Source organism: Electrona antarctica (assembly GCF_951216825.1).
Source record: "Electrona antarctica genome assembly, chromosome: 6".
In the NCBI taxonomy this organism is placed as follows: Eukaryota; Metazoa; Chordata; class Actinopteri; order Myctophiformes; family Myctophidae; genus Electrona; species Electrona antarctica.
In genome coordinates, this window is record NC_136811.1 from 21,499,328 (window position 1) to 21,524,558 (window position 25,231).

General features: G+C 43.3%; 1 protein-coding gene across 1 annotated transcript in view; it reads left to right on the forward strand.

Annotated features, from left to right (window-relative positions):
* vps13b (vacuolar protein sorting 13 homolog B) overlaps nt 1–25,231 on the forward strand; it is a 405,382-nt gene that overhangs the window by 377,855 nt on the left and 2,296 nt on the right. The window contains exons 57-68 of the mRNA XM_079503680.1: nt 120–247; nt 820–1,016; nt 4,371–4,492; nt 5,969–6,437; nt 6,743–6,916; nt 7,295–7,523; nt 14,380–14,556; nt 14,926–15,096; nt 17,297–17,473; nt 21,281–21,383; nt 23,189–23,357; nt 24,002–24,082. Of these exons, the coding sequence (XP_079359806.1) occupies nt 120–247; nt 820–1,016; nt 4,371–4,492; nt 5,969–6,437; nt 6,743–6,916; nt 7,295–7,523; nt 14,380–14,556; nt 14,926–15,096; nt 17,297–17,473; nt 21,281–21,383; nt 23,189–23,357; nt 24,002–24,082 (2,197 nt within the window). The remainder of the gene's footprint in view (nt 1–119; nt 248–819; nt 1,017–4,370; nt 4,493–5,968; nt 6,438–6,742; nt 6,917–7,294; nt 7,524–14,379; nt 14,557–14,925; nt 15,097–17,296; nt 17,474–21,280; nt 21,384–23,188; nt 23,358–24,001; nt 24,083–25,231) is intronic.

The window sequence follows — 25,231 nt, forward strand, 5'->3', positions numbered from 1 at the left end:
ACGGTCATAACTAATTAATGATGTTATGTGTGTGAGACATGTGATAGGAAGGGGTGTGGTGTGTGTTTGCTGGTTTATAGTTGTTTGGTTGACATGTTTATGGTGTTTGTTTGTTCCAGAGCCATGGTGCTGACGTACCAGGAGCACCTCGGGGTGACATACATCACTCTGAATGAGGACCCCTGCCCCCGAATGCTCATCCACAACAAGTGTCCTATCCCACTGCTGCTGAAGGAGAATGTCAAAGGTCGGGACAAACTCCAAACATGCATAAACCTTCACCGATGCCACAGATGGGTGGGCCTTAGACCACCACGAATACCAATAATGTTTGACTGATATTTTGTCAAAGTCCAAACTTAAATTTGATAAAAGTTTTCAAACATTTTACTTGTAACAAAAACAACAATATAAAAGTAAGCACAAATAACATCATAAATAAAAACATGAATTATTGGTTAATTATATTTTAACCACTGAAGGCCTCTTCTACAACGCTTCGATACAAGCTTGCAGAGCTTTTTAAATCATAAAAAAGCACTCCCCATCTCTCTCCCCCTTTCCTGTCTATCTACTGTTCCCTATCAATAAAGGCATAAAAAGCCCCCCCAAAAATAAGAAAATCAGGACACGTCGGCTGCGTAACTGCCAATATCTTGGCAGTTATGTTCGATTTAGATTTTGATCGAAATGTGAAATTATGGCCGATATATATCGACCCGACTAATATATCGGTCTGCCCTATACTTTGAAGAACTAATACACTAGCGTCCTCCATCGTCCACTAACATGATTATACTTCCTCCCTTCTGCTGTCAGAAGCCTCGAGGTCTGAGGTATACTGCCGTCCGCTGCCTGCCAGCTGCTCCATGCACCATGAACTCTACCATCACTTCTCCAGCTTCCCAGACTGCAGACAGAGAGAGTCCCTGCCCACCCTGCTGCTGAAGACCACCTCAGACCACAACAGCTCTGACTGGACAGACCCCATAGACATCAACTCCCCCGGCACACAGGTAGACGTCACATACCGCCCACATCTTTACCTTTTACGTAAAGACCTTTTTTCCTGTTAATGGCCTAAGAGATGTCCTACCAACATTATGTTGTCGACTACAACCTGTAGCACATAAAACAGCATATTTGACTGTTCCTGAAGTGTTTTGGTAATGTGCAAACCCATGATACGCTGCCACGTAGTGATGACCGGGCCGGCCCGTTGCCCGCAGGTCCCCTTCTCTCCCTCTCCATATTCTGTCTCTCTCTCTCTGTCTCTCTCCTGGTCTCCCGTTTCTACTCCTCCTGAAATCATCTAGCTTGTGTTCAATGTGTTGCTTTGATCAAGTATGCACAGCTGCCTCTAATGATATCCTGATATCCCTGCTGCACGTCAACTTTATTTGAATGTCCCATGTAATGTTGTTTTAGGACAGAACACTCACTGTATTTATCTACTTTAATGTTCTCTCATGTATTCTAAACAAGTGGCTTTAGTTTTCGGCTGTTGGAGAAGCCATATGAAATGTAACCTACCATTTGGTTATTTCATTGTTTTGAACATAGTTAAACCCAAAAGACTAAAGGATGCGGCGATGCGCTGGATCAAAAATCGTTGATCATTTAATTAATAATCAGCATATTCTTAATGTCTTAGGCTATACTGTTGACTGTAGCTTACTACAATATGACTTGGAAACAGATGGCATTTAACTACTACTTTTTGTTTTGTGGGTCACGGGACGGGCGAGTCGTTGATTCTTGAAATCGTATAAAAAATACACACAATAGATACTGTAGGTGTGACATACAGGGTGAGCGTCGTAGGATAAGAGAAAGATGCAGCCACATTGTTAGCAACAAATGTATTATTCTTTGTAAACAACATTTTTTTTAGTACAGCAAAGAATTCTACTCATGTATAATGCTTTGCTGTTCCACCATTTGCCTTGTCCTTTTTTTAATCAAATCTCGCACTGGTTGAGCACAAATCCTAGATTAGGGGAAACAAGTAATGTATATGTCAGGTACCATGAGACAGATAAATACAGTACACACCATCCAAGCACACAGCGACTACACTACAGTATAATGTAACTGTCAGGTATAAACCTTGTATGTCCAAAACTGCTACTTGTCAGGAAATGGTAAAAGATAATCTGTGTTATTGGATCAAGTCTCTCAAGCCACAGAACTATAATCTCTGAATGCTACATAGAGGCTCTGCCTCCTGAAAGCAGAGGACGGATCGTCATCTCAGTCTCAGGCATTTTAAAATTGTGTGAGCCAGCTGAGAGACTACAATGGATCCAATGTAGTTATTATTTAGTCACTTAATAATAATGTAATCATTTTGGTAGACTTATTTAACCACATTCAACCTGGTGTCCCTATTTTGGCATCATGTCATTACAGTGGAAATGTGTCAAAACTCAAAATATATCAAGAATCTAGAAGGTTGTACTGTATGTGTCACAAATGTACGGTATGCAGTACAAGCAGCAAAAAGTGCAACGGTTTTTGACCACTGGTTACCACTGTTCACATTTGTTTGAATCTCTGCAGCGCGTAATGTTTGGTACTTGCTTCATTCATCTGCTTATGGAAACCCATGGATACCTGACTGTTCGGTGAAGTAATACATTTTGCATCAAGATGTGCCTGCATCTCATCCTTTGGACGAGATGTTCGTTCAATGTCCTTTCTGACATTGAACGAACAGTACGGTAATAGACAATTCTATCATCAGTGCGTCAGCCAGGTCTAACCGCGGCAACAACCCCCTCACTAGCTCCGTATAAGACGGGAGCTCCTTTAATACATGAGGAACAAATCTAAGATATTTTCTTAATACACTTAGCTTACGCAACAGTTCCTGAAAAAAACATAAAAAGACGACGAAATACTGTATGGAGATGCGAGGTTTGGATATAATCACCATGCCCCCACAGCAGCAACGCATTAGAGAGGTTTCTGTGGCCAGCAGAGGACCATGTTGTGAGTTGCTGTGTTGTGTATGTCACCAATAGCTAATCAATATGGCATGCATGGGGTGGAGTAGTGTCTCTCTGTGGTTGTGTGAACGCCACAGAGGTTAGGCAGCTAAGGACCGTGTCTATGCTTGTGCATGTGCATGTGCATGTGAATGTGAGTTTTGGCTTGGATGAATACAAGTTATTTTGGCTAATAAAGTGTGCATGCGTGCGTGTCAATAGGTTTACTGTAGGTAGCCAGCTTCCTAAGTATTTAATTTAATATTAGAAGTGGGGTTTGACTGGCATAGTTTGTGTGCGCGGGTGTGTGTATCACTCCTCTCACTGTGTGTGTGTGTGTGTGTGTGTGTGTGTGTGTGTGTGTGTGTGTGTGTGTGTGTGTGTGTGTGTGTGTGTGTGTGTGTGTGTGTGTGTGTGTGTGTGTGTGTGTGTGTGTGTGTGTGTGTGTGTGTGTGTGTCTCATTGTGTGTGCGCAGGGTCTGGGGGTTAGCGAGGTGGCGAGGAGCGTGGTGTGTTAATACTGCTGTTGTGTCTAGCCGTCACTAGGTTCAGGTTGAGGCTGAGGTCGTCTGCTGTCTCTGGTTTCTGTGAGGTCACAGTGTGACCTGTGTAGCAGGGGTGAAAGGTCACTGGGGCCAGGTTGTTGTGACTGCTCAGCTTAGTGCTCACTGCTCAGCAGAGATCTTCTTCCTGCACTGATCACTGTGAACCTAGAGTCACACATGTGTACTCATATAACATGAACCCATGACGCACGCACGCACGCACGCACGCACGCACGCACGCACGCACGCGCGCACACACACACACACACACACACACACACACACACACACACACACACACACACACACACACACACCCTTTGTCATAATGAGGACATATGCCACCCAAATTAAAATCAATTGTGTATTCTTATGTCAAAAGTTCCTAAAAGTTAAATTTTAAAGGAGCATTCAGTGATTTGGGTGATTTGGAAAAAACAACGGCCCAGCCCGGTAACAAGATGTGCACATTCACACACACTACAGTGGGGGGAAGTGCAACAGGCCACTCGATCATGATTGGAGGAAGGCCCCTCTCATCGTGATTGGATGAAGGCTTTCTCACCCACCACCAAAACCGAAACTAGGGTTTTTTGACCCCAGGGGCTCACTGGGGACAGGGAGAAACTCCTTATATGGTCAGCACACTCTATAGTAGGGAGGATTATAAAAACAAAAGGAAAAAAAAATAAGTGATATTTGAATTAAGTGAAATCACTATACCTTTAAGGTTGCATCTTAATTGAATTTTCTTCCATTCCATGTCAGGAGGAGTTCCTGCCAGGTTTTCTTATCTCTCTAACATCAGAATCTGTCTGTTCCATTCCCATGTCAGGTGGTGTTCCTGCCAGGGTTTGGTTGTCTCTACATAGACTTGGTGTATGACAGAGGGGCCGTGGTTTTGTCCCTGGCACCAGAGGGCAGCGAGGACTCTGTACTACTCAGTCAACTCATCAGGTACGGATGAAGTGTTCTCTTCAATTTACCATTTTTCTTTGTGATTTGAATTTAAATAGCATTGTGTAATGTAACTTCCAAGCGTGTGATCTGTCCAGCCTTGAAGACATTTACTATCATTTGTGTCACATTTAATCTGAAATAATCACATTTTCGAACATTTTCTAAAATAGCAAAAATAGCAGATCTACAAGCTCACAATGCGTCCCATCGAGACAAAAACAAAACTTTTTGAAATAGGGCAAGTGGTTAAAGGAAAGTGGTTGGTAGGAAAGTACTGTAGATATCTTAAGCCCATGTTTGACAACGTTATGACACTTTTTACATACAGGATACTCTGTGTGTTTGATTAGTTCCATTTCCAAAATAAACATGAAGAGAGGTTTCAAAATGACCTGCTCATGACCTTCTGTGGAAGGTAGTTACTGCTTTGCAGCCCTGACCTGCATGCTTTCTTTTCCACCACAGGAGGGCAACACAACCTCTGTCTTTTATGAATGCTGAATTCATGGTGTCGATCAACAATTCATACCATTACTTTTATATTCCATTACATCACAGCCATCTTCACTGTCAAAACAGCAAATCACAGTAATCAAATTACAGATGATGACACCCTCATGCAGTTTGATAATGACACAAATCCCTATTGATAGGAAATGCATGTAGAATTATGAGCATATTATAATCGTTCTGTTGTTTCTCTGAAATTAAAGAAATGAATGTATCTTAATTTCCTCCAATAGAAGCCAATTTAATTAGCAAATTAGTGTTATATTTTAAGAAACCCTTCTAGTTTTCTGAAAAGAACAAACAAACAAACGCACAAGACAAACACAAATAAAGATATATATATATATATATATATATATATATATAGAGAGAGAGAGAGAGAGAGAGAGAGAGAGGAGAGAGAGAGAGAGAGAGAGAGAGAGGTTTTAAAAAAATATATATAGCCTATAGTTATCATTTAGAACAGGGGTGCCCAAAAGGTAGATCGCGATCTACCAGTAGATCACATAGGTTGTGCAAGTAGACCAGTGACATGACATGCTCCTAAAATATAATAAAAAACCTTTTTTGGCATCTGCCAATTAAGGTGACTTGATTGATACATGACATAAAAAGGACCTGTCAGCTCAAACCCACAAAGCAATACATTGTTTTCAAGAGTGTTGCAGACAAACATTACAAAGTTAAAAAACCTATGCCAATTCCATTTTGCCCTTCTATTTCTATTTAGTGTTTGTCTTATATCTAACGCCTCAGGTAACTGTTTAAAACTATTAAACACATAATATGTTTGTGGGTGGGTAGATCTTGTTCAGCTGGTGAGTTTAAAAGTAGTTCTCGAGTCAAAAAAGTGTGGGCACCCCTGATTTAAAGGATGAAATCCAATGAAATGTATCAAATAGATACATTTAAACTGACTACAATTGCACATCTTAATCTTAACACATGTGGTTTCTTTTCAAGGTCGTCCAGTCAGAATCTGGCCTTCAGGGTTCTCCTCAGTGAGGCCAGTGTGGCGCTGAGTGATGACATCACTCAGCGCTCTGGTTCCGTGGAGCTGCTAAGGCTCACTCTGTCTAAAGTGCTCCTCAGCTTGGCTCCCGCACCTTCATGGCTGCCCGCGGAGCTTAGAAACGACCCTGGTGCGACCACCACCACCATCACCACTACTACCTTCTCTGGTCTAATGTCTGAAGCCTGTCTGATCGAGCTCCACTGTGCCAGTCTCCAAGTAGACAACCAGCTGTATAACCGTGCCAGCTTCCACTTCCCAGTCCTGCTGTGCCAGGAGAGGGGTGTTGCAGAGACTGGGGATCCATGGACCAGCGAAGCCAACCCCACTGGTTCCCCAGAAGCCCTGGAGGAATTCAAACGCTCCTGCTTCCTCCAGCTGGCCCTCACTCTGGCGGAAGACAGACGCACGATGGAGCAGGTTGGTCTGGTAGATTAGACTGCTAATTTACTGATTAGTTCATTTATAAAATACAATTTTGCAATAAGCCACCGGACACAAACACAATTAAAAGTTGCTCGAATGTGATTACTGCCATGTAGATGGCACACAGTCAAATATTGGGTGTTTAACTCTGAAAGTGTACAAACAAACAAAAGACAAATGGTCTACTTGGGTACATTTGTACAATATCAGAGTTAAATGAACATCCAGGATATTTACTATGATATTTTAGGCTTTCAGCGTATTCAACCTGCAACACTTCTCTCTTCTGTGCTTTCCAGGTCACCTTGCAGCTGCAGCCTGCCAGGCTCTACGTGGAGGATACCTTTGTTTACTACATCAAGACCCTGTTCCACACCTATATCCCCGACACTGCCCTGTCATCCACCCGGCATGCACAGGTCCGGGGCAGCAGAAAGCCTGGGAATGGATGCGCTCCAGTCCTCCCTGAACAGGTGTTGTACTTGTAATAGAAGGGTTCAATTTAGGTACCACCCTACATTTTCTGCGATCTGGGGTTTTCTCTGTGTGTTCTGAAGCTTGTTGAGCTGCAATGAAAACAGGCAAACAGGCCTCAACAGTGACATCAGCTGGCAACTCCTTATGTCATATATTGGATTTGTGGACTCTTACATCACAGTCCACAGGAAAATCAGAGCACTTGTTTGAGCCAGAAAACCCCAGACCACAGAAAATCTACTGAATGTTAAAAGTTAATGGTTTTTGGGTACAATTGAGCAAAGAAAACCTAAAAAAACCTGTCACAATCCCTTTAACTACTAGGCTGGTCGACGACATTGTATTGTATTCTCACATGCTGTGGTTGTCATTAGGTGGTTCAGTCGTTACAGGCGCTGGTCCATCCGGTGCAGCTACAGAGTCTGGCCATTCAGCCAGTAAACCTGACGGTCAGCATCCATGCCTCCTTGAAGCTGTACATCGCCTCAGACCACACGCCTCTGTCCTTCTCCCTGTTTGAGAGAGGGCCTGTCTTCACCACACCCAGGCAGCTGGTCCACGCTCTGGCCATGCATTACGCTGCTGGAGCCCTCTTCAGAGCTGGTGAGTAGTAGAGGGCTCCTCTGTCTCTACCTCTCTGCCTCTCTCCTATCTCCTATTGATGGTGTCACGCTCCCGGAAATAGCCGATCTACAGTCGCTGCAACGCATTGTGAGCTTGTAGATCGGCTATTTAGTTATGCTGGCGCACGACCCAGCATAAATCGGGGGTTCCACCCCCCACTTCACCTGATGATAACACCAGCATACATGTGCTCTATGCATTAACACTAGACAATGACAATGTTGCATGCGCTCGTTTTAATATTCACGCCAGAAGCAGTCGGGTACATAAATTGTAGCTGATGATTTACAACCGAATGTGTGGACACAACGGTTTATGCAAAAAGTGACCATTAGGAAGACGCACTGACAGGATGTGAGCTGAGGCGAGACACTGCCTTCCCTGTGAACACAGGATACGATCTCATCGTCTCACTCCATCACAGACTGAGACAACTGTTACACCAAGGTTCTGTAGAACACGGGTGTCAAACTGGTGTTCCGCGGGCCAAATGCGGCCCGTGAATGGGCCCAATCCGGCAGGATGGTAATGAGAAGAGCTGTATGACAGCTGTCCTCGCTTTTTCCTGCTGCTTATTTTTTTATTTAGCCTCACTCCCAGTGTGTAATGATATTTGCACAGATGTGAGTGTGCATATGTGACCTTACAGGTCCATTTGGTTCCATGAGAATTACACACACACACACACACACACACACACACACACACACACACACACACACACACACACACACACACACACACACACACACACACAGCGAGATGCCAGTGTCGTTAGACCCAGCAATTCACCACATTCCTGATGAAATAGTACAGTCAGTAAGTGCAGGTGGACAGCCAACACATTTAAGTCAAGAAGCAGATACTGGGCTGATATTTCTTAAAAATAAAAAAAAGTAACATCTGAATTACTGGAAGCTGAAAAAAGCTGCAGAACCAGATGGTGTCGTCAGTACAGTAGTTGATACTGTCACAGTACAGTGATTCAACGGTTTTGTCTGTCTCTCTGTGTGCAATAGGAAATACATTTAGCCAGTGTTTGTATGCTGTGAGACAACAACCACAATTTATTATTGCAATAAATACAACTATAGAAAAGTTATCACTTGCACTCTGTGCACTCATTTCCCAATACAGAGGCAAACTATACTCTTATCCAAGTTCAACCTGGATTCTTTATGTTTGGCATGCCATAATAGGCAAACAAATTAAATATTCCTTTTCTTTATTTTAAAATATTTCCACATTTCAACATAATATGGTGGGGGGCAGGCCATAAATGAAAGGAAAACAAGGGGAATCAGACGTGTCATGGCTACACAATTGAAAATACAACAAAAGAGCTGGAGAGATGGGGAGACCCCATAACTGAAAAACGCTCTACAGCAACGCTTTCAAAATATAGAGTGTTTAAGTAGTTAAACTGTTTATTCTCCAACTTCCTGAATGTGATAAGAATGATCATAATATGTTATAGAAGCTATTTTGCACAGATATGAATATACCGTAGGTGTGCCTTGAGATTTTGACTGCGTTTGAAAACATGTGCGTTATGCTATGAATGGACCAGTACACCTGGATCAGAGTGTGCACTAGACCCCATAATATCCCATATAGCACTGGCTCTCAACTGGCCCACCAGTGGTACAACTGGGCACTTATGGGTCTGTAACTCTGTAGCCTCACGGACCCAGGTGTTATGTTTTCAAAAGAAAAAAAAAGCCACAACCCAGGAAATGTGGCATAGAAGTGGGTGAACCTTGTATTTCCATAACCAATCAGAGTGCAGAAGGACGTCGCTCCAAATTTGGTGACGTCGTCGGTGTTCTCTGCTGTGTTCTACCGGGGAGCGGGGGGGAGGAGGAGGACATGGAACCAAAAAATACTTTTTTTTTCTTTTTCTTTTTTTTTAATTGGTTCTTGCTGTTGTGATTTCAAACATCAGTATACCCCTCAGCTCATAATGGTTTAATTTGGAACAGTTTCTGAAAGCTGCTTGGAAGCAATTTCTGTTGTGCTTTGAAGAGTATTTTATTTAATAAAGAGTTTATTATTTGGTTCATGATAATCAGATCTACTTATTATTCTTATGGCTCTCTTTTGTTATGTAAAAATAGGGTTTGTATTTGTAGTAAACAATATAGAAAATAGAGTACTCCTTCTGACTACGGATATATTTGGTTTTATATAATAAGGTAATAGTTTTGGTCTATTATTACACCTAAAACTCTTACTCTTACTATTTCCATACCATAGAGCACCGAAGTCCTGACGTCACTGTCAGTAGAGGGCGTCAGTCCACAGGTTCATGTACTTTTTATTTGCATTGTAATCTCCATAGGGGGATTTTAGATCGCCTCATATAAGAACCGTGTTTGAAAAATAAACCGATCACCCCGGCCTTTTCACTCATATGGATATGAAGCATCGACTGAAGGTGGAAATGTACAAATATACCCAAAGAGTAACAAAATAAGCGTTAGAAACGAGTCAAACAACCCAGAGACTACATTTCCGGGTAGGGGGGGTGGCTGCATCTGCCCGTCGCACAACAGAAACTGAATGTCAATTACGTTTATTTTTATTTTTATTTTATTGATATTTAATGTTTCGTGGTTAGTACGAGTCGAGTCACCACCAGCTGAGCTTACGTCAACGAGGAATCTCATGTGTTGACAGCTGGGTGTGATGTATATTAGGAGCAACATTGCCTTCATATGTAGTTTCAAGGCTTTTGCGGCCACATTAATTCCATTTTCTCCAGAAACTGGCTGTATCATTAACAACGCACATCCACTCCCCTGACAGAAAGGCCGGGGTGGTCGGTTTATTTTTCAAACACAGTTCTTATATGAAGCGACCTAAAATCGTCCTATGGAGATTTCAATGCAAATAAAAAAATACATGAACCTGTGTGTTGGTGCCCTCTACTGAAAGTGCCGTCAGACTTCGGTGCTCTATTGATTTTAAGTGTAGCTTGGTGCCGGTGGTTAATTTTCATAGTACCAAATATTATGAATTGTGTTCTATTTACATTCAATGATAACTTGACAAACCATTTTTTTAATTCTCAATTCCCACCATGCAAAGTGCCATGGTTCCAATCATCTAGAACGGAACCAGTTCTAGAACCAGTTCTTTTGGTGGAAAAAGGGCCTGAGAGTGTACAAATGGAACCAAATGGACCTCTATGTTGTTGTTTTTTTCTTTTCTTTTTCTTTCTTTCTTTTCATAACACTTCCAATTTACAGTGTAGACTGGGGTTGCAGTATAGTTTAGTTCATTGATTCCTAACTTGTTTAATATTAAGGACCCCCAGTTTGATTTGCATTAAGCCACAGACACCAATTTGAGACTGGTCGATTGCATTTGCCTATTCAGAGTTACAGCCCCATAAGGGTCCACCTGGACCCTTGGTGGTCCCCGGACACCATATTCAGAACCAGTATGTCCTGCATTATCATTCTATATGTTCTTATGGTCCATTACATTCCACACATGGTATGATTTAACCAAGTCATTTCCACCTCAGAAATCACTGTTCATGGCTGGTTGCTTCCTTACTGCTGTCTCTCGTTAGAGCCCTTGTTTCTGCTCATATTTCAACATGTCACTTCACCGTGGGCTCCTCTACCTGAGCCATCACACAGTTTAGGTCTATGGGAAAGCATTGCATTCTGGGACTGATTAACTTTAGGATGCACGGCACCACATGGGCATACACATGCCCTCAATGACATGCAAATGGACACATACACAAACACATAGAAGTGCATGCACATTTACAGCATACACACACAGAACACACACACACACACACACACACACACACACACACACACACACACACACACACACACACACACACACACACACACACACACACACACACACACACACATGCGCGAGCGGATGTGTGTCGCCATGACTCAGCCTGTAAACATCAGCTCCTGTCAGGGGTTTATGCTCTACCAAAACCACAACTGGAAGACCATGTAAAGCAGAAAAGAACACTGGGCCCCACTGGAACTGATTTCCTACCATTAGAGCCCATCATTCATACCGAAATTGACAGGGAATAAGAGCAGAGCGGTCTGGCGGCTTGAGAAATGGCTATTTGATTTTGTGATGCAATTGTCAGTGCATAAATATCAATGAGCCGCACCATCTGAAGTGGACCGCATGGCTGAATGAGAGAGGTGAGATAGTAGAATGCAATAAATCTCGTTAGGACATTTTGTATGATTTCATTCAGGAATGTGTGTGTGTGTGTGTGTGTGTGTGTGTGTGTGTGTGTGTGTGTGTGTGTGTGTGTGTGTGTGTGTGTGTGTGTGTGTGTGTGTGTGTGTGTGTGTGTGTGTGTGTGTGTGTGTGTGTGTGTGTGTGTGTGTGTGGGTATGAATGCATTCGCTGGTGTTTCTGCGGGCCATCGCGTGGAGAAAGCTCTTACAGAGAGTTAACATGGTCATAAAGCAGTTTAACTTTGACGTCCCCACAGTAAAGTCTCGTAACAGTCTTAAAGTTTGACTGTGTACTTTGTTTATTAGAATGGGAGAGTGTGTCCTCGGAGCGCTGCTTTTGGCAGGAAAAGTAGTTGAGGTACACGTACTCTAGAATCTTATGTGTGGATTACACCTCCTGGGAGGCATTTCTTAAGAACAGGTGCGTTTTAGACACATTTCTCTTATGGTATGAAAGATGAATGTGACAGTAATCGTGTATATGTCTGTGTGTACTGTATTGCACACATGCTCTGTGTATGTACGTAGTGTACAGTACATTCAATTCAAGACATTATACTATATACTATGGGGTCAAAATATAGTCCATTGTCTGCATTGAATTAAAACAGTATAAAGTCATTATCAGTTGTAGTACCGTATGTTGCCACATGGATATCATTAGATGATCCTGCTGCCCATCGTCAGGTCTTTAATGGCATTGTTTGACTGCCATCAAGCATATTGGCAAAGAGAATCTGCAACTAAATGCTGAGAAAACTGGGGTTCATATTATTGCCACAGACAATATGGCATCTAAATTGGGTATAATAAATATCCAATGATGAATTGCTGAGGGACTGCATAAATAATTTCATAACATGGTCATATGCTTTAATGGGACATGTAGTCCTCCTCAGTGGCAACTTCTTCCAGTCCTTCCTCCTTTGATCCACATCTTAAAGGACCACTTCACCACTTTTCAACCTATCTTCATATAATAGGTCCTCACTGATAATCATGAAAAAATGGCGCAATTCTTTTCTACTCGGTCTGTGTCTCATAGGAGGGCTGTGGGCAGTTCAGAAACCCGTCCACCAGTGACATCATCGATGGGGAATACAAGCTAATAGAAACTGCAGGCTTTCTAGTCCTGAAAAGTTGCAATGTGAAAATGGAAGCCATCGTTCTGACGATAAATGAAAATCTAAACATATTTGTAAAAAAAATCTTGTTTAAAAAAAATCTGCCTAATGATGATGTCACTGGAGGACGGTTTCTAAACTGCCCACAGCCCTCCTATGAGACACAGACTGAGTAGAAAAAAATTGTGCCATTTTATCATGATTATTAGTGAGGACCTATTATATGAAGATAGGTTGAAAAGTGGTGAAGTGGTCCTTTAAGAAATCCGCATTTCTGCATAATCGTGCACAAATTAAGCTGTGATTATTGTAATTACCTATAGAACTATCAAGTCATACAAATATAAGCACATGCTTACATTAGTTTACTTGTTTACTCTATCTTTACATCAGCAGTAGCCAGTAGGTCTCTGAGGTCCTCTGACCAAAGATTGTTCCTGCACCTGTCAGGACACAATTTGCAACAATATCCCATTTAATGGAGGGGAAAGGAATAATGTTGGAATAAGGTTGGAATAATGTGTCCCTTCCACGCGCTACAGTACGTCCTACCGGGGACAGGATTAAGAAGTGGCCTGCTCACTCCTCATGCATTGAAGGAAGCATGCACTCAGTTCGGGGCTCTCCCCAGGTTGGCAGAGGGAGAGTAGCACCCCGGATTACAGCTTCGGCAATTGGCACCAGGTGAAAAATGGGTTACAAAATCGTGGGATAAAAATATCATATCATAACAATAGCCCATTTAGTCTTTGGTAGTTTGGTCATTTATTTCAACCTTCACTTGGACTTGCAAGCGGTCTCAGACAGAAAGAGCCCACACCCAACCCCATCTCACAGAAATACAGTGAAATAGCACAGAATTACAATTCCATACATACATGCCTAGAAAACCCCAAATCCGTACATATTACACGACTACTGTTTTGACCATATACCACCATATGGTCGCCATATAGCACAAGGGCTCAGCACCTTTTATAAGAGCATTAGAGTTAGTACAATAGATGTGGGTTTCTCAAGTGGGTGCCGTGACGCAAGTCCAGGGGTGCGGCAGGACACTTAATAATAATATTTAGAATTCATCACTTCAGTTTAGTTCTATACTGTACTTAGTGAAACGTTTCACTGTACTTTGTGCATTATTATATATATTTTTTATTTTATTTTTTTTTAATCTTTTTTGACATGACATTGACATTTTTGGTGAATGTTCCACCCAGAATATAGGGATGCTGGGGAATTGTGACATAATGTATCTTACTTAAGGGGGAAAGATTTACATATTTACGTAGTGTAATATGACATAATGTTAGATGCTATAAAGTAACAATTTAAAGGGTGCCGTGGATTAAAATGTTATTTACGGGGGTGACCTGAGCCATAAAAGGTTTGAGAACCACTGCAGTAGATGTGCATAATAGTACAAGCATGATTATCAATCCGTCTTGTGTGTTGTCTCCTTTGTCTCAGGCTGGGTGGTTGGATCTCTGGAGATACTAGGCAGTCCCGCCAGCCTCGTACGGAGCATTGGTAACGGGGTGTCTGACTTCTTCCGCCTGCCCTATGAGGGTCTGACCCGTGGGCCTGGGGCCTTCGTCAGCGGTGTGTCCAGAGGAACCACCTCCTTTGTCAAACACATCTCCAAAGGTAACGCTGTCATCCAAAGCAGTGGTTCCCAAATTTTAATTTGATGTCTCCCCGGGACCCAAACTAGTGATTTAGGGAATTTCTTTGTTTTTTCTTTGATTTCTTCATGACTTATTACTGAAACAAATCATTCCATTTGTTTTTAATTCATGACATTTTTAGCTTTTTCTTCCTTTTTTATGTTTTGAAATAATAATAATTTTATAAACAAAATGTAGGAAACTAAAAATAAAGGGACCCATAAAAATGTTTCCGTGACCCACATATGGGACCCACTGTTTGAGAAGCAGTGGTCTAAAGCTTTCAAAGTGTACATTTGTTATTTGTTAGTATCCAATATGTCATGTTGAACGCTGAACTCCTCTCCAGGCACTCTGACGTCAATCACCAATCTGGCGACCAGTCTGGCAAGGAACATGGACCGCCTGTCCCTGGACGAGGAGCACTACACCCGGCAGGAGGAGTGGAGACGACAGCTACCCGAGAGCCTGGGAGACGGCCTGAGACAAGGGCTCTCACGGCTCGGCATCAGCCTGTTAGGTATGCACGCACACACACATCAATACATCAGCCTGTTAGGTATGCACGCACACACATCAATACATATTTTTGCTCACACGGAAGCACACATGAATACATATTTTTGCTCGCGAGCGTGCACACACCTCAACACATATGAGCGAACATGTGCACACACACACGCACGCACACACGCACACACACACACACACGCGCGCACACACACACACACACACACACACACACACACACACACACACACACACACACACACACACGCATGTGAGCGCTGTCTATCGCTGTGTACGTGAGTACACCATGAGACAGCATAGTATTAGACAGCACAGCAGGGCCCCAATAAACACCCAGAGGTCAGTAACACTCAAGTCTGTCTCGACAGTCAAAAAGTAGTGTTATTCAAACCAAACAGCTGCTCTGGGTTATAGAGGATTAGAATTCCTGAGATTTACCGAATATTAGGTGCCCCATCTGCGTAGTATATAAAATGACTGAGACATTTTTGGTTTAACAATATAAACCATGTCTGAATTCCCTGGTGGGTTTCCTTTGTCAATTATTTCTGTCCACATAGTACAATATGGTGGTGTTTGGGGATTTTGGCATTCCTGCTTTATTTTTACAGAGACACTGAACAGAGATACAGGAAAGAAGGACTATGGCCTTACGTATTTATGTGGTGTGCACTCTGTATTTTTCCAGTTTTCCATGTGTCTATGAGGTGACAGTACTTCATTAGACACCCTGGGGTCGTTTTTATGTGCAATGGTGTATTAACTTTGTATTTAGGGTTTCTTCCTGGAGGCTGAACCCTTGACAGTCAAACGGGCCAATGAAATAAACAGTAATATAGTGACACCACACTATCAGCCCCTCCCCTAACCCCTCCCCCTTTATCATACAACTACAGCTGTGGGTGCGGCTTCAGTTCAGGTGGATCACCACCCATCACCACCCACCAGGCAAACCAGGCATACTTAATGAACTGGTGGGCGTACCCACATAAAAACAACATTTTAACAAATACTGTACACTTTTTTGAAAAAATTATACCTTCTTATATAAGACCTGAAATGTTTTAGGGTGGAAAAGAATCACGGCACTCCATATTTAAGACTACATAGTCTCCATTGTATTATAAATGAATGCGTGTTTCTTCAAGCAGGCGGATGAAGTACAGTAAGCAGTCGTGGAAGAAGTACTCAAATGTTTTACTTAAGTAGAAGTATCAATGCTGCAATGTAGAACTACTCCGTTACAAGTAAAAGTCTGGAATTCCAAAGTAAAAGTACAAAAGTAGAAAGTACTCATTATGCAGGATGTCCAATTTCAAGTTTTCAAATGTTTAAACATCTTTTGAAAATATCAGATCTACAAGCTCACAATGTGGCGCATTGTGAGCTTGTAGATCGGCTATTTTCAAATGGCCAACATAGGGCTGAAGCGGCTAATGCATTTAAAAATATATATTAATTAAAATCTACAAAGTAACTAGTAACCAAAGTTTTCAAATAAATGTAGTGGAGTAAAAGTACAACATTTGCCTCTGAGATGTAGTGGAGTAGAAGTATTGGAAATTGAAAATACTCAAGTAAAGTGCAAATACCTCAGATTTGTACTTAACACGAGGCCTGCCGGGAACATAGGAATTTTAAAACGTAGAATCTTGTGGCCTGCCACAAACGGAAAAGCCGTTTTAACAGCGATGTATTAATTAATGCATGTTTTAATACGATCGTATCGAAATCTACCGTCAGTTAGCTTTGTTATGCTTCTGACACAATGGGCGTGGCCATTTTGAAAATGCGCGCGCATCCACTTACATTGCCGGCTCTGGTTTCAGACGGCTTTATCTCACAGAAGCGACATTGCAGAGGACGCTTTGTCCCAGACAAGCGTTTTCAACGGCCTGTAGCAGGCGCTGTGATACTCGCGGTCAGCTTTTTCCACCGCCGAGCGAGACAACAACAACCGGTCATGATACCACACACAGCAGCTTTTCACAGGAACAATGCGATTACGGATATTTGGATCTTCAAAGTAAGTGTTACGCGCGATAAAACCTTGGCAATACGCAATCAAGGGATTAATGAATGGCGGCAGGCAGACGGTTAAGTACTGTACTTAAGTAAATGTACATAGTTGCTTTACACCACTGTAAGTTGGAGAGGTACAGTAACAATACTGTGTTTTATGTTTTTAGGGGCGATTGCAGGCATCGTGGACCAGCCCATGCAGAACTTCCAGAGAACGTGGGACACGCAGAGCTCCGCTGGCAGCACGGCCAAGGGAGTGATCTCTGGGGTGGGGAAAGGCATCGTGGGGGTGTTCACCAAGCCTATCGGCGGAGCGGCCGAGCTGGTGTCTCAGACCGGCTACGGTGAGTCCTGATGGTCAAGGGAGTGATCTCTGGGGTGGGGAAAGGCATCGTGGGGGTGTTCACCAAGCCTATCGGCGGAGCGGCCGAGCTGGTGTCTCAGACCGGCTACGGTGAGTCCTGATGGTCAAGGGAGTGATCTCTGGGGTGGGGAAAGGCATCGTGGGGGTGTTCACCAAGCCTATCGGCGGAGCGGCCGAGCTGGTGTCTCAGACCGGCTACGGTGAGTCCTGATGGCCAAGGGAGTGATCTCTGGGGTGGGGAAAGGCATCGTGGGGGTGTTCACCAAGCCTATCGGCGGAGCGGCCGAGCTGGTGTCTCAGACCGGCTACGGTGAGTCCTGATGGTCAAGGGAGTGATCTCTGGGGTGGGGAAAGGCATCGTGGGGGTGTTCACCAAGCCTATCGGCGGAGCGGCCGAGCTGGTGTCTCAGACCGGCTACGGTGAGTCCTGATGGTCAAGGGAGTGATCTCTGGGGTGGGGAAAGGCATCGTGGGGGTGTTCACCAAGCCTATCGGCGGAGCGGCCGAGCTGGTGTCTCAGACCGGCTACGGTGAGTCCTGATGGTCAAGGGAGTGATCTCTGGGGTGGGGAAAGGCATCGTGGGGGTGTTCACCAAGCCTATCGGCGGAGCGGCCGAGCTGGTGTCTCAGACCGGCTACGGTGAGTCCTGATGGTCTTTGGGTGCTCTGTGGGGAAGGAAACTCAAACTCTACGATTGTGGTATACTTTAAAATTTAAATTGCGTAATATTTCAGTGTAGCCCAAGAACCAAGGTTTATTAACGCATTAAGACCTGAGGCCGATTCTACAAATGCAAATCATTTAAGGATGTTTCAAGAATAGCAGATGTACAAGCTCGCAGCGCGGCAGGAAGTGACGCGCTGTGAGCTTGTAGATCTGCTATTTTTGAATAGCATACAGTACTAGTGCTCATCTCATGGCTTGTATTATACAGCAAGTTTAATTATTAAAGTATTACTTATATTTTATTACTTATTTAATAAATTACAGCATAAAACTGTTAAAACAGCACTTTTGGTCCTCTTTTAGTCAGAAACGATTGCTTTAGAAGTAAGAATAAATTCTATTGACACATTACAGTGGGAGATTAGCCTTTACAAATGCTGATGTCCAGGTGGTTAACATTCGAACACAAACGCACGCTCGCATTATCAGTGATTTTCATCACACTATTGACTGGCGCCAAATTCAAGGAAAAGAGGGCGCTTTATTTCTTGACGATGCGTTCTCAGATTGCCTAGAGTCTAGAGATTCTGCGTACCACCAAAGGGGTCGTTAAGTATCACTAAGGGTACGCGTACCATAGGTTGAGAATCACTGCCCTAGACACTAATGGAACAGTGCACACCTGTGTCCAGCAGGCCTTGGCCAATAGTATTCTAACAAACATCCATGAATCACATTGAGTGCATCAGGAGCTTCAGAAATCCATCGGTGTTCGGGCGATCTCTCCCCTTCCCTCTACTTGGCCCCAGGCAGGAGCCAAGTGTTTATTAGGCCAGGCCTTCTGTAGTGAGGGGCCCAGGACAGAGCTGTTGAAAGGCCCTCTGACGTACACACACAGGCATAGTTTGTTCCCCTGGAGTTGGTTTGTGTTTTATTGGAGATAGGGAGAAGGGGCAGGAGAGGGAGATGGGGGAGGAGGTGAGAGAGGGAAGAGGGGGTGGTGTGAGTTGGCGTTAACAGGTCATTGCTACAGTACATAAACTGCCAATGAGGTGCACAGCTCCGTGTAAGAGCGATGGCTCCCTGGGGCCCGGCTCTAATCTACCTGGCCCTCTATGCACTGTTGGCTTAGCAGGCGTAGGGTGGAGTGAACACACACACACACACACACACACACACACACACACACACACACACACACACACACACACACACTACACGGCCATACATAGTACACTATACAATGAATGCCCACATTTAAATATGCAGATATAGTATATGGATACATGCATACACAAACAGAAGAACTCATTGGTGCACACGAATGGTGCTTAAACACAGCACTGGCCCTGCAGGAGCCACTGAATACTTACATATACAGCTTACATATTAAGTTCACGCAGATATACAGTACATGCAGGATTAATACAAGCAGATCTTAAAACACACTCGGGTAGGACAAATGCCCACACAGATCCGCGCTGCGTTCCAGAGTACCAATGTGGTGACATCATGAGCAGCTAGGCTCACTTTGTTCTTTATAGCTGTGTCTGAACTGCTCCATGACATCACTGGCTCACTGCCACGCCCACTGCTGCTCTACTGATGGGAAGACTAGAATGTAGGGCGGGTGACCACGGGCTCATAGAGGATCAACTTGTAGCCTATTGACAGACACTGATGGAGCTATTATACAAAGTCTTTTGACATGGTTGACGCATCACTGCTTCAGTGGACCTGAGGAGGAAATGAAAAATCTGAACGTAATTCTGCATGATAGATGCAGGGTGATGGCGCTTGTAACATGGATAATGTTTATGTTGGTTTTGCCAAACATCGGTTGGTTTCAAGTCAAATATATTGATATGATTCCCAGTGGCATTGTGTGTTTAATGGAATAGCGTAACTCCAAACTGTGTGACTGCGTATAATATATACGCAGTCACCCATGTTTATTGGGCGACTGTGGCTCAGGAGGTAGAGCAGGTCGTCCAATGATCCATGGGTTTGAGGTTTGAATACCGGCTCCTCCTGTCCACATGTCGAAGTGTCCTTGGGCAAGACACTGAACCCTAGATTGCCTCCAATTAGTCGGTCGGTGTGAGCTTTCCACCATTGGGACCAGTGAGGACGCTGGCGTCGACTGTTCGCCGCTTCACCTCCCAATGTATGAATGAACTGCACTTTGAGCACTTGGAAAAGCGCTATAAAAATGCCATTCATTCATTATTATTATTTACTGTTTAGTCAAAAACATGCCATAACGATGTCATAGCACTATACTACTGTATGTCTTAATAAAAAGAAAGTCATATTGTACTAAAGTGCATGATCTAAAACAAAAGAGAAAGAATACTCTGGCCCCGGTTGTTCACCAAATAAGAGTAAGAGAGTATGTTGTCAAAATTACCCTATCTAGAAAAAAGAAAAGTCATAGTAGAAATGTCAGAAATGCATCTTCTGAGTTATTTTTCTTCATCTTCTTGTTTTTTTACCACATCAGAAGGGAGTTCTCTACATGGGTGCCATTGCTCTCAAAGGTTGCCCTAGAAAAATAATGTATGTATGTATACGTATGTATGTATACAGTATATGCTTGCCAGTGTACTGTATATGTGTACTTGGGATGATGACACAGCCTGGCTCCAGCCCCTGAATCGCTAGCCACAAATATTCTTCTGGTGATTCAGGTGTCTGGTGACGCTGTCGAAGGCAGGGTTTTCTCATTTGAAAATCTAACCGGTCCAATAGGGATGGGGTTGATCCACTATGAACCAATCGCCAAACTTTGGCCATGCCCCCACTTTGGCCACGCCCCCACCTCAGAAAACGGCTGCACTGAGAGGGCTGTCAGACTGAATTATGGAGTGAAACGAAATGATGAATGAACAAAATGTCAGGCTAATGATGACGGGTAAATGTTTAGGTTAGTTTGCCCAAAAATCCATTAGCTCCAAGTCAGATCTCTTAATAGTATCAATTTGACTCATATCGAGCAGTCTAACTAAACTAGTGTTACCATGCATGCACCGGTATTACTGTAAATCGTCATGTCCCTGTCAAATACAAATGTACTATTTTGCTATCCTGATGCGTATTCTCCTTCACTCATCCTTCCAGGTATCTTACATGGAGCAGGACTGTGGCAGCATCCTAAACAGCTCTTCCTGCCTTCAGAGGAGAAGTCTTCCCAGGCCCCCAACAGCCATCTGAAATATGTCTGGTAAGAGCCTAGAGCCCAGACACAAATACAATGCACAACTCTTTTATTTCTGTCCAGTTGGGCCTTTGGTTTTGTTGGATTCTACACAGCTAGAACCTTCTGTCGGTTTTCTCTCTCGTCCCTCTGAACCATCTCGGAATAAAACAAGAAAAACCTTGGGCAGGGTCCACTGTCCTTTATAGAAAGGAGGAGTCTGGCAAGATCCTTGACCTTGATCTCTGAAAGCTATCCCACACATGGCAGCCAGCCTCCACTCCCCTGTTCGTGTACAACCCTGTTAAAAGGTTTTTATAAGCACTCTGCCAAAGCCCCCGGGCTACAAACTGTTCTAGCTGTTTAACTGTGAGTCTGTCCAGAGATGTCTCCATGCCATCAGATAGAGGAGGGGCACACACAACTCCCCTGGCTGGACAATGGGTGGGAGAGACAGATGGAGGGTATATGCTGCGCCAATCAGGGGGTCACCGTTGGGTCTTCCTTCATTCTATGAATGTGGAGGAAGTGCAGGCACATTCACAGCATTGTGTGAGCCATTTGGTTACCCCATAACTTCCTGCATGGTCTCTCTGTGGAGCACATTACCACAACCTTGGACCTAAAAAAAGGCCACCTTTTCGGAATTGTAGAGAATTGGTTGATTATCCTATTGGCACCCATGCATCTTAAAACATTTAGTACTGTCCAGTTGTTCGTCTCTGTCCCCATGGTTAGACATTAATTTCTACCTGTGGGAGTCAAGGTCAGCTATCAACGGGGGACAAATGTGATTACACATGTCACCTACGATGTTAAACTATAGTCATTGAAGGGACCAGACAGTGTATTGAGTTCATATTAGAATCCAATGAAAATATTACAATATTATAAGAATGCCTGTCTGTTGGCATAATGCCTCCCTGTAGTTTTATAGGTGGTTCTGCTTTCGAACCAACTGGTTTTCATCAGGTATACAGCAAGTATCTCTTCTAATACAAGTAGCCCAGCCTAGCCCAAGTTCAGATTAAATCAACGCATTAACACAGAACTCACTCTACCAAAGTATGCCTACCTTAGCATCCGCTGCACCACCACCTGCACACCTGTCTTCAAATGTAAACACACACTCAACACATGGCTGAACACATGTACAGAATTCCATACATATTGAACCTGTGTGTAGGAGGAAGCACACATGCAGTTACTTAAATCACAGGATGTATATGTCTACCATGACATGCATGGTCACTTGCATGTGCCTGTGAGATAGCCTGGCACATTGTGTGTGTGGTCTCAGTGTCTAAAGAGAATGTGTACATCTGATGCGACCTGACCTCCCATTGCCAGTGTGTATTTATGTTGGCCCATCCCGCATGAAAGTAAGCAAAAGGATGTATATCTGTGTTTTAGTGACTACTTACCTGTGTGGGTTGATAAAAAAAAAAAATGCTTTTCACAGGTGGATGTATTCAATGGGCATGATATCTAGCATTAAATGGAAGCTGTCCCTTCCTGTACTTTGTTCTTTGTTGAAATCTAATGGGCTGATGCTTGTGACAAATCACTACGCTGTACAGCAGTGGTTCCCAAACCTTTTAGCCTGTGACCCAAAAGAGAGATTACACATTTGCCCGGGACCCAAACTAGTGAAAATAGTAATCTGCAAGCTCACAACGCGCCGCGAAGCGACACGTTGTGCGCTTGCAGATCGGCTATTTATATATATATACTGTATATATATATATATAAACCCGAGTCCCAACCCACTGTTTGGGAAGCAGTGCTGTACAGTATATACATGGCGGGTTTGCCTTCCTCTGGGCCCACAGGAAGATGCTGCAGTCTCTGGGCAGGCCAGAGGTCCACATGGCCCTGGAGGTGACCATCGTCAGTGGGTCGGGACAGGAGCACGCTGGCTGTCTGCTGCTCACCTCAGAGGTGCTGTTTGTGGTCAGCCTGAGTGAGGACGCCCAGCAACAAGCCTTCCCCATCACTGAGGTATACCAGGCTCACAGTGCCAGTACGCCTTTGTTTTCACCAGAGCTGCACACAAAGTCCTGCCCGCTTTCTTTTAGTGCTCGCAGATGTGTTTTTCATTCATTAAGAGATGCAAAATATAAGTGGTGCTTATTTTTAATAAGGACCACAATAACTACTTATTTTTAATTCTGAGCAGCGCAGGGGTGTAAAAACAGGCACAGCTGTTTTGGCCCAAGTCTTCGTCACTGTGCAACCAAATAGTCATTATGAGGTGACAATGAAAGCCAGATTAGTCTTGTTTATCAAAACATTAATGTTTCCTGGTTTAATAATACAATTTTAATTGGAAAATGTTCCCCAAAAAATGAAGCGTCTGGTTAGAAGAACACAAACAAATCAAAATGTTAATGTTTCTTTAACTGTGTTACTGCCACATAACACATACACACACACACACACACACACACACACACACACACACACACACACACACGCACACACGCGCGCGTGTGTCTGAGAGAGATTTTTTTTAAACATTGTGCATAGAAATGCCTTCATTTTGACTCTGCGTTTAGTTTTTTGCAGTCTTTTCCTGAGTTGGGGTTTCTATATCCATAGAAGTGTATCTATGGCATGCAGTTAACCAGAGGTTCTATACATAGGTGGAATGCCAACAAGAGGCAGGACAGCAGGGCCAGCTCACACTCACCTTACAGCAGCAGACACTGGCCAGTGACACAGAGGTGAGACACTCTTGACACTTCAGGCGTTTCGGTGTTGTTCACTGTATGAATTGCATTTAAAGTATGCTGATTGCAGTTTAGTGACTTTAATACAAAAGGTGGTAACAGTTTAAGTTAGATTAACATTACTGGTAACAAGGAACTGCCCAAGTGAATGAAATTGTAGACCCACCGGCAATCTCGGTGGAGGTCAGTTTTCTTCTCTGTTTTGGTCACCAATTTCCACTATATTTTAATTCCTTTGTGCCCGGATAAACATCAGTGTCTCCTTGTAGTTAGGTAAAGTTAGCTTAAGTTGTGGCAAATCTGCAAAAAACATGCTTACCACTAGCTTTCTTCACAGATGTGTTCATAAAGGTGTCTACAATCACATATAAATGTGTTCCAATCCCTTGGGAAACTTTGTGGCAGCTGCTGAAAGTTGGGGTACCATTAACAACCAATATAAGGCAAAGAATTCCAAATTTCATTATACAGTAGCATGTGACATGTCAAACTAGGGGGGTTTCATGATGCTGAATCCATTCCAAGCATGAGTTTTGCACGAAAATACTCCTTGGGCTAAATTCGGCCATAGCCATGTGCCCAAATGTGCTGACCTCATCACATTTGCGGCTATGGGCATTTTTAGGCAAAGGAGTGTTTTTTGTGCAAAACTAATGCTTGCAATGGATTCAGAATCTTGAAAACCCCCTAGTTTGACATGTCACATGCTACTTAAAGTATAATGAAATGTTGAATGTTTTGCCTTATATTGGTTGATAATGGTACCCCAACTTTCAGCAGCTGTCACAAAGTTTCCCAAGGGAGTTGGGTTGGAACAAATTTATATGTGATTGTAGACACCTTTATGAACACATCTGTGAAGAAAGTGGTAAGCATTTTTTTTGCAGATTTGCCACAACTTAAGCTAACTTTACCTGACTATTGGCCATGACTTGCACCAAACCATCCACAGCCCTCGTGGCTGTTTTCGATCCCATTTCCATTCACGAAAATATATTTCAAAATGTATTTAAAGTATATCTTTGAATGTCTGATATCTGATAAGCAGCAAGCTATAGGCTTCAACTAATTTGATTTACTGGGATGGCCACATGAGCTTTTATGGCAGCCGACCAATCAGCACAAGTATATTAACCTCTCTGT